Source organism: Taudactylus pleione, unplaced genomic scaffold, assembly GCF_031769625.1.
Source record: "Taudactylus pleione unplaced genomic scaffold, aTauple2 ptg000367l, whole genome shotgun sequence".
NCBI classification, from domain to species: domain Eukaryota; kingdom Metazoa; phylum Chordata; class Amphibia; order Anura; family Myobatrachidae; genus Taudactylus; species Taudactylus pleione.
The window spans coordinates 275816-286772 of NW_028284768.1; the positions used below are offsets into that span (position 1 = coordinate 275816).

Genomic DNA, 10957 nt, shown 5'->3' on the forward strand with positions numbered 1-10957 from the left:
TTGTAACGAGGACAACTATTCTGACACACACAGCTCCAGAAAACCACTTGACACATTTGTAGTGCAAACATGAAAGGAGCAGCTGACATTACACTAGTGTGAACAGCATTGTGCAGACCAGGAGTGGGAGGAATGTTTGGGGGGATGGGAGGCAGCAATTTACTCCTAATGTTAGAGGATCCTATTTCACACACAGAGAAAAAGTCCTATTATTATAATACATATACTTCAGTAAATACATGTTTCTGTCCCTGCCCTCCAGGTATTTCTGCTCTCAATGTAAAGAAGAAATTTGCAGCCGTTGAAATTAGTAAGCTTCAAATATTGGGGAAGATGTATGAAGCCCAGAAACCGCTTCTCCCCGATGTATGATCGGGTTGTTATCGACAGCTACAGCCTGGCGCTAGCCTATCCCCACAGCAGGGACAGCGCTGTCCCTGCTGCTGCGGAGGCTGCCGGCTCCACGCAGGGATCTCGCGATACTTGCGAGATCCCGCGCATGCTCAGTGGAGCCGGCCGGGACAGAGACACAGCGCATCAGCACTAGGCTGATGCGCTGCTGTCTCTAATGGGTAGCGCCGGAGGGGGGAGTTAACGCTGCCCCTCTCCGGCCGATGAGATGTTTATAAATCTAATCGGTAGTGCTTCCTGCTTCGCCTCGGTAAAGAGGCGAAGCGGGAAGCGGTATAGCGGCACGTTAAGTGCCGCTATCATACATCTACCCCATTGTTCATTATTATTTCTACAACTTACAAAAGTATGTTTTTATTTTGTTTTTTAAAAAAAGCAAATTGGCCATTCGAACAATGGAATCTTGAACAGATTATATAAATTTGCATGCGGAAAATACAAGCTGTGTCCTGACTGTTTTTTTTTTGTGAGTAGATGGAAGTAGTGACACAGCAGATACACTCCCAAAAACACCTGCCCATGAGTCTGCAGTATGTTCTCCTCACCCTCCCCCCAGAAAATAGTCTCTAGCATTTACCAATGGTGGTAGTTTTTTATTATTATTATTATTATTAATTGCTATGTATGAGATATGTGCCTGGTGACAAATAGCTCAATGGGCAAATAAATGCTAAAGTGGCAGCAGCTTGTAGTATCCATGTTCTCATTATACTTGTTTTACTTCAAATTATGAAAACCCAGGCAGTGCAGACCCATCCACCATGCAGTGTGGTGCTGTGCCAAGTTATTATTATTTGTGTGTTTTCACCCCCAGCAAATAATAATTTAGGAACAACATAACAGCCATAGAGCACACGGTCTACATCGCCCTCCAGCTCTTGTGATATCAATGGCGCTGCCAGGACGTGCTGAGACTTGCAGTCCCGAGGTGGTTATCATGTATATGTAACTCGCTGCTGCAGCCTCTTCTCTTTGTTGTTGGCTATGGGAGCCTCAGGCTCTCCCAGCAGCAGCAGCAGCACACACACAGCACTGCAGTAAATAAAACGCGCGGGAAACCCTTCGAATCACTCAGTGGCGTCAGTGTGAGTGAAGCCATGCTAGGATCATGTGACGCTCAGCCGCCTCAGCCCATTGGACGAGGCGTGTGACGGGCAGCAGGGTTTTCTCTCTCACCCATACAGTAACATTGAGGACGGGGCGCGCCCAAAAAAATAAGTGCCGGGGTCTGAGAGAGGAGGGGGAGGGGGGAGAGAGCCGCGCGGAATATGATAGCGCAGCCAGTCACGTGACACAGCGTACCCGGCACGGTAGTGTCTAAATCCCCTTCACGGAGAGACCTACCTGGCACGGGGGAGATGGTGTGTGTAGCAGCTAGTAATATGTATGCCGCTACTAAGTACTGACGCTCTCAGACTGCGTGATCCGGCAGCTGCTGTGACACTGACAGTCCGGTGCATGGCGGTGTATAACGCCCATACTGACACACGCACAAGCCCTGTTACATGTACACCGTGTGGGGGGGTTCATAACACAGGGGAAGTAGCAGAGTAGTTGTGTAACAACGTCTGATACCTCGCCCGTACCGTAAAGAGAGGGAGGTATCATCATGCGCCTCATATGTCCGATATACACGTTCTGCACCACTGGTTCACATATAAGCGGTGTGTTACCCACATGTATGGGATACAGCAGCATGGTACATGTATGTGTATGTGAGAGGGGCTATTGTGTCAGTGAGGGGGGTGAGAAGAAAAGGGCGCACTTTTCGGGCTCGCGTTAGGTAACAGCTGTTACTCCGTCCTCGCCTCTGATTGGCTGCCGCTGAATCTCCGGCCTCGGGGCACCGGCACAGGCTGCCTCCTGATTGGCTGATCTGCCCCTGGCGCCAAATGCGAACTGAGTATAAATAGCAGTCACCGGCAGCTGTGCCGCGTCTTCCCCTGCACGGTACGCGCATTACATCGGCACCCGGCTTCCCTGGCTGATTGGCACCACAGCGTCCTGCCCTACCTTGCACCATCTTTATTAAGTATACACAGCGTCCTGCCCTACCCTGCACCATCTATATTAAGTATACACAGCGTCCTGCTGCTCCACAGTCCATATACACACACCTATTCCCGCGCCTGTGCCACCCGCTCTCCCTGTCACCATGCTGGCCTCCCGCAAGCCCCTAGGAGCAGTCTCCGGAGAGAACCTCTCCCCCATGAAGTCTCTGACGCTGGTGGACAAAGAGAACACGGTGAGTTTCTCCGCACTCCCGGCCGGTGCCGCATTCTCGCTGTGAGTACGGTGTAATCAATCTCTCTCCCGTGTCTGCAGCCGCCCTCCCTGAGCAACACCCGGATCCTGGCCAACAAGGCCGCCCGCAAGATCTTCCAGGAAACGCCGACCGACATGGTGAGTCTCACTCTCCTACTAGTCCCAGCATGTTTTCTCCTTACTGTAGAGTCGGGGTAGTGAGCTTAGATCGGGGCATCCTGGCGCCAAAAGTGCTGCCTTTGTGGGGAGAGGGGGCTGATAGCGCGGGGTACGGCCTCCCCTATTTTAGGAGTCCTACACCCCTCATGTGTTTTATCACTGCCTGATACAGGACGGTCCATAACCCTGGTGACTGCTGTTATGCTCCTGACTGTAGGTGCCATTAGCCAGCGGAGTGGTGGTGTGACACTGCTGCTAGTAAGTATTGGGCAGTGGGGGCCGTTCCTGAGAAGGCAATAATGACCCAATGTTTGCCACTTAAAGGCTTATTTGCTCTTGGTGGTAACATTAGGGACAGGCATCAAAGAAATCCTTGTGCCATGTCCATATTTTTTTTTTTTTTTATTTTATTGAGCAAAAAATCTTGGTAGTGGCTTATTCCCCAGAAAGCCACTGGGGAATAAGTAAACCACTACCAAGTTTTTTTGCCCAATCCTCATGATGCTTCGGGCATTGCTGTAATCACTGGTGATTGTGGCCCTGTCCCATGTGACTTCACATGGAGAGGGAGTGACCTGTACAGGACCTGCAAATTAGGGAGGGGACATTGAAAGAAAACATTGGATGTACCAATGTTTTTAACATTGAATCTAAAACATTGTTTAGATATAAACATTGGTTCTCTGGAATTTTTTTTTTTTTTTTTAAGCAAAATGTATTTAAACAAATAGACTAAACTTTTATAATAAGCTTACACTATGGCTATCTTCATGGAGGCAAACTATGTATATATTTTTTTTTCTGCTTAGCGTGACGCAACAGCCGCGCGCCCGTCACTTTGGGCAGAATGCCGGTTAACACCCTTAAGGCGTGATGACCAACATTCTCTGACCACACAGCACACTGAATTGAATAGCTCCCGGCGCTATTCAATTCGCGTTGAATTGAATCGCCCCCGTTTCCTCACGTCTTCCCTCCCGGCTCCTCACCAATGATGTCACGGCAGACACTTGGCACCGCTAGGTCTGTCACATGCACAGTGCACATGCAGTGAGTGCCTGACTGAGACTGACAGCTCAGTTACCAATAGCTGAAGCAGCCAGACACCCCATCAGCCGACCAATGTTCACTGAACAGTGATAGTGAGCCATGGGTGGGACTGTCCTATGTGCTGCTGCTAATTGGCTGACCAGAGTCACTGTCGGCCACCTCCCCCGGTAGCAGCATGCACACAGCAGCCATAGCCCAGTCAGTGTTTTGTACTCTATTCTTAAGTTGTAACTGACTATAATGCAAGGTGAGCCAGCTGGCAGTGACAGCACCACAGTGTTACACACACAAAAAATATTGGAAAAGCAGGGAAAAACATTGGGAGAAATCTTGCGATGGTAATGAACCCTTGAATCAAAAACATTGCAGGGTTAAACATCAAAACCATATAACTGATGTTTCAGTTGAAACATCAAATGAGTACCATCCATACCGCAAATGTTATATATATCAAAATGACGCTCGGCAGAAATAGGTTCCCCACCACTGCACTAGTGCCTAACTCCCAGGATGTACCAACAGGATGCCGATGCTGGGATTTTGACAGGTGTCAGGATTCCAGATTTCTAAGCACTGACATCCCAACTGTCTTTATATTGGCTGGATCCCATATTTTTACATGTCTATTAAATTGATGCCAAACCTGTATCACAGATTGATAAAAGACCACTGATTCTACTATCCCTAGGTAACATGCAGATCTGTATATTGCAGTAATACAACTTGAAGTGCTGCCACTATATTTTACAATTTAGTGCACATGCACAACATATGTGCATGGTTGAATGGAGGCAAACAAGCAATGGTGACAACCATTGCAAGTCTAGCATCTAATAGAAAAACAATTTCTATCAATTTGGGAACATTGGTGGCTTACAATTTGATTTACATAGTCTAATGGTATGTGGTTGTCATTAAACTCCTATAACAAGGGCAATGCCTAAAATCATTGTTGAATTATAATCAGTGATGTGGTAATCACTTCTCAAAGTCCTAGGTCTGTTACCCTGACTAATGAAGCTTTTCTACAGGTAAAAACTAAAGAACAGAAGAAGCTAAATATTCAGGATGAACCCCTCCTACGTGATAACCCCAACCGATTCGTCATCTTCCCAATCCAGTATCATGACATCTGGCAAATGTATAAGAAGGCTGAAGCTTCCTTCTGGACTGCAGAGGAGGTGAGCTGAGTCCTAGGTGCTTGTTGGTATGGAGGGTGTTTTTGCCTACTCAACTTGATAGTTATGCAATGTAACTGGGTTCTCAAGAAACAGCTTCCCCTTTAAACTTTTAGTCCTTGCATTACATTTATTGGTGTTTTTACACAATCTGATTTGTATTCGTAATTAATGGGCCCCATACATCAACAACGGATTGGGGTCAATCCAGTAACATGGGATGTGAGTGCGAGTTATCGCAACAATGGGCGCACTTGACAGCAGTCCAAATCAGCAGAAGTGCTCCCAGTACCATAGGGCTCAGCAAAATTATGCAAAGTATGGCTCCTAGTTAGCCGCAACTCTAACCCTTCATGGCTAATTGGATTGAGTGTCTGTTCCCTGATCCTTGGGGTTGGGGCATTAGTGAAATCCTATGATCTGGATCAGGAATTTTTTTACATTAAGAATCTTTCGATTGTTGATAATCAATGCTGCCAATAGGTGGTTCCTCTAGGATTAGGAAGACTGCCGCCTGATGAATGGGGCTCTTAAGGTCAAATGGATATGGGCGTTACTGTGTTTCAGAGTTTAACTTGACAAGTTACTTTTGTATAGTGGAAATAAAAAATGGGAGCTCATTAAAATAGAGGTAAAAGCTACCTGTTCAAATACAGTAGCTTGCAAAGTATGAGCCCCATGCTCAAATTAATCCCTTCTTCTGATAGCATAAAACCAGTAAAATGGACCTGTACTGTAAGTTGCCTGCACCAATAATTTCTTGTGATATGGCAATGGCCTGTTAATTAATCTATAGAGACCCTAGACATGCTAAAATCTAAGTACAAGGTTTATGCACAAACATTTTAATGCTTGTATAGGAATTGTAACTAATGGGTCTGAAATCAGTTGTTTCATGCTATCAATTCAATCTATGGTCCTTCACACTTTTGATGGTGATCAGTGGGAGATGAGCCAAGGAAGGGGGTGGGCTTCATGATCATATCAGGGGCAGAGCTAAACTCAATACTCCTTGCACAGGGGTTAAAAAGCCACTCAAAACAATAGTTGCTGGCCATCAATGACCTGCATCCATCCCCCTAGAACTAAAAGTTGTAGCACAATGTAGAGATGGCAATTAGTGTTTTGAATTGGTTACCAGGGCTCTGCCATTGCATAAATTCTACAGATGCGGTTGCCTTTTTTGGGAACAAACAATGGTTCTACATGCTTGGAAGTAGCCGCCAGTCAACAGGACAGAGGACTGAAGCTTATATACACCCAAAAGACTGTGACTATCGGCAAGCCATGTGATTGCCTCCAACAAACAAGATTATAACACTTGGGGAGTGGGGTTCTAATCACATCACCATTAGATGGATGGATTGGCTAGGTAAATTCAAATGTGAATGTCTTCAGAATCGCTTAACCTACAAATCTAGTCAGGTGTTTTTAATTCTGCAACTTGGTATGTTAATGCACTGAAATGTTGTAGGTGGATCTCTCCAAAGACCTATTGCACTGGGAGTCACTGAAGGATGAGGAGCGGTTCTTTATTTCACACGTGTTGGCTTTCTTTGCTGCCAGTGATGGCATTGTAAATGAGAACTTGGTGAGTTTATCCACCTTATTATGCGCTTTTAGATTCTGAAATATGGCTTTAAAACCAGACTTGTGTTTAGGTCTTTGCACTGTTTTGCTACGTACTCCAACTAAACTATTTCTTGACAATTGGTTTGCTGCTACTCATGTAAATCTGTTGAGGGTGCAGTTCTCTACCAAATGTTTGTAAACATAATTAGCTTATTGATAGGTGAGACTTGTGACCTAGATCGTGGACTCTTAAGGTGCGTACAGACTATCTATGAACAATATTGTTCAACGATCGTTATCGTTTTATGCACTGAACGACCAACGAATGCGCATGGTCGATAACTATTATGGTCGTCCATGCATGCAAGCCAACTTGGACAATTTTATCACTATTTGCATGTACACAGATGTGGCTGGATGACTTCTCTGATAGATATCCATCATAGATATCTTTAAGTGTGTACACCCAATATCGTTTGTTCTGCACTACAGAAAGTTGAAGGGAAATCGTTCAGCGTTATTGTTGGTTTTGCAGATCATATAGTGTTCATTCTAGCTCCGGCGCGAGGCAGGTCCCTGGAGCTAGAGAGGGCACGATCTTGCGCGCGCCTTCGGCGCGCGGGCGAGAATGGGGCGTGGTCATTGAAAGGGGGCGTGTCTACAAGACGCGTCCCCTTTTCGTCACTCTTGGGGGCGTGCTCAGCACTTACAGACACGCCGGGCAGCCCCCAAGCCCTGCAGACAGTGAGAATAGATGCAGAGCGCATGCGCCCGGCGTCTATTCTCCGGCAGTGACCGGATCACCACACATTTCTTCACCCACGGGACACTGCGACCCGCGGGTGAAGACTGCTCCCGCAGGCTGTTAGGGCAGGGCGCTTTTTGCCTTCCAGAAGGAGGGCAGGGCGCCGCGCCCCGCTAAAACAGCCTAGCGGGAACGCTATCATAGTGTATGCAGCTTTACATGTTTCTGAGCTCTAGCAATTTAATATTGACAAACCACTTGAATGCAGTCCATATCCTTTAGATCTGAAGCAAGCTTTTTAAACCAGGGTATGTCTTTTTTATTTTTTTTAAACCTTTAATATTCATTCCAGGTTGAGCGGTTCAGTCAAGAAGTGCAAGTAACTGAGGCTCGCTGTTTTTATGGCTTCCAAATTGCAATGGAGAACATACATTCAGAGATGTACAGTCTTCTTATTGACACATACATCAAAGATCCCAAAGAAAGGCAAGTTCCTTACTACAAGCTAATGTAACTGGCTCCCTACCATGTTGATGCAGCAGGGGGCTAATGCTTTTGTGACTTTACAAAGTTCATCTTGGTTTATTAAACTACACCTAGTAGTTTATGCATGAAAACTTAGCAGGCAATTCAACTAAATGTAATGTATACTGCTGGCGCTTGTCATAATGCCAGCATTGCTGATTTTTACTGTATCTCTATGGTTGTGCAGTTAAAATGGGACCAGTGACAAATTGTACAGCTCGTGTAACTTCACTACCCCCGGGTCAGTAGTGGTCTGTTAATTTAAGGTATTGCTGCTGATGTAGTTCTAGTACATATGTACAGCAAAACCTACGATTTGAAATTACAAAGCCCAATCTTAATGCGAGTTTTCATGATGTAGATAAGCTCATGGATGCAAAGGTTGTGTTAGCAGTTTACAAAAGCAGAAGTGTTCACATAGCAAATGTCATGAGTTGTCACTCACCTGTGATGTTTTCCACTTTAACTTGTCTGGCAAAAGGCATGAAGTGTACAGCACTCAGTCTGAAACACTCACACCTTATCTGTCAACTTCCAGGGAGTTCCTGTTCAATGCAATTGAAACTCTTCCTTGTGTTAAAAAGAAGGCTGACTGGGCACTGCGTTGGATTGGTGACAAACAAGCAACTTATGGTGAGTACTTCCAACATGACACAAGTTGCATTACTCTGTGTCCTGTGCCAGTACAGCAGGCCCATGTTTCTTCATAGAGCAATGTATCAATTATGTTAATCTGACCATTTAGAATTAAACTTGGGGGCCTCATCTAAGATGGGAGAGAAAATTGTGAGTACTAACCAATCTGCTTCCAATTTACATTTTGCAGGCGGTTAAAACATAAGGAGCTGATTGGTTGGTAATTTATTTGTTCCAATTTTATCCCTCTCCCAGATGCATGGTCCCCTTTTAGTCTCTAGTGTGATTTTGCTCTTTTACATTAAATTATATGGAGCTCATCAAGGACCTCCCTTACCAGTCCCCTTGCATTTTGTCTCCATTCTATAGGGGAACGTGTGGTAGCATTTGCTGCTGTAGAGGGAATATTCTTCTCTGGCTCATTTGCATCGATATTTTGGCTGAAAAAACGTGGGCTGATGCCTGGTCTCACTTTTTCAAATGAGCTCATCAGTAGAGATGAGGTGGGTATTGCTCTGAACAGTCTGCATACATATGATCCTTGTAATAGGGCTTTACCTCACTGACTCACCGCTTCTGTTTTGCAGGGCTTACACTGTGACTTTGCATGTCTAATGTTCAAGCATCTTGTGCACAAACCATCAGAAAAACGGGTCCAGGAGCTTATTACTGATGCTGTTGGCATTGAGCAGGTATGTTTGGTTTTATTAAGTGTTAGAACCCAATCTACATTTTGCTGCAAGCCTTGGTAATTTGAGAACCTGTGCATTATTTGGTTGCAAATTCTGTCAGTAATACACCTGTGCTTCTGCTGTTTGACCTGGAAAATGTGAACAGGAGTCCTGAGGGCCTAGTTTGAGAGCCACTGAAATGTGTTCATCCAAGCTAATGAGAAACGCATAAATTGAAAGAACTAGGTTCAGAAGAGACCTGGTTAATGGTCTTACTAGTTGTTTTTTTTTTTTTTTTTTTAGGAATTTTTGACTGATGCCCTACCGGTAAAGCTGATTGGCATGAATGGTGACCTGATGAAGCAATATATTGAGTTTGTTGCAGATCGTCTTATGTTGGAGCTTGGCTTTAGCAAGGTAACTACATGCTAGGTGTCTTTGGAAACTTGCCAGATGCTGCATAGCATTGTAAACCTAATGTCTGAAGGGACTAATGTACCAACTTTTATTCCAGATTTTCAAGGTGGAAAATCCTTTTGACTTCATGGAGAACATTTCTTTGGAAGGAAAGACCAACTTCTTTGAGAAGAAGGTTGGGGAATACCAGAAGATGGGAGTCATGGCAAAGACATCAGACCATACATTCACACTAGATGCTGACTTTTAAATGAACTGCTTAGCTGCTTCAGGTGCAGTGAATAGGGGCATTTTAACCTGTGTGGGTCTACAATGAAATGAACACTTGTCTGGCACAATAAGCTAACAAATGTGCCCTTATCAGGCATGGTTAAAGTCTGACTGGTATTTCATGTCTAATATGACACATGCTAGTTCAGTTGTAGGTGTGTGCTTGAAACACTCATGGGTACAGAAACTTGTACAGCTTGGTGTATTATAAAGGGTGCTGTGTACTCTGCAGGGGAAGAACTGCTTGTTGGCATTTTGTGTTTTTCTTTTAGTGTAAATTACTTTTATTAATTTTATTTCAGTATAAACTTTGCACTTTAATAAACTTTTTTTTATATAAACATTTTTCTCCAATGTGTTTTAAAAAATTCCCTAATGGGAGGCTAGTGTTGCAGTTTATCTCTAACAATACTTCACAGGCACTACGCCCTTTTAACTACCCTCATGACAAGCTGAGACCATACAGTTTGCCTACTGTACCACCAGAAATCCTTGGTCAAAATAAATTACATAAAATATTTGAAAGCATAATCTTTCTATGGTCAGTCTAGTGACCTTGAAAGCTGTAACGATCTCAAGTGTGACATTACAAAACCACTAACCCACCCAGTGGTTCCCAAACTGGGGGGTACCTCAGGTTGGTGGTTCAGCATCAAATTATTTATGGTCAATGTAATGTAAATATGTAGACCAAACCTGTGAAACACCACACATCTGAACCGAAGGATAAGTAAGAACAATAAAATTTTCTACTTCAGGGTCCATAGGCTCTATAGGTAGACCTTGGGGTATAGGTGATGGAGTTATCCGGGCACCACAGTAAAATTTTTCTCCCCAAATTGTCTCCTTCAAATACCATGCCCCCGGGCCAGAGGCACCTCAGTTTTGTTGGAGGCCCGACTGGAGTTGGGTCACTGCACGTGGTTGGGCTGTTCCAGCCCCTGACGTTTTATAAGAAGTTTTCTTCATTCTTCAGAGTGGACAGCGTAAATCAGTCCAGGGGACATCCACACTGCTGCTCAATCCCGCCAGCACTGAGACGCCGGTACTGATTGGGG

The 10957-nt window shown here is 44.7% G+C and overlaps 1 protein-coding gene across 1 annotated transcript; it reads left to right on the forward strand.

Moving 5' to 3' along the window:
• The first annotated feature begins 2330 nt into the window (after positions 1 to 2330).
• Positions 2331 to 10240, forward strand: RRM2 (ribonucleotide reductase regulatory subunit M2). The gene is made up of 10 exons (XM_088444589.1): positions 2331 to 2656; positions 2737 to 2814; positions 4917 to 5066; positions 6538 to 6654; positions 7733 to 7870; positions 8448 to 8538; positions 8911 to 9044; positions 9129 to 9233; positions 9516 to 9629; positions 9727 to 10240. Exons 1-10 carry the CDS (start codon positions 2567 to 2569, stop codon positions 9877 to 9879), a joined length of 1170 nt encoding a protein of 389 aa, XP_088300715.1. The 5' UTR covers positions 2331 to 2566; the 3' UTR covers positions 9880 to 10240.
• The last annotated feature ends 717 nt before the right edge of the window (positions 10241 to 10957 follow it).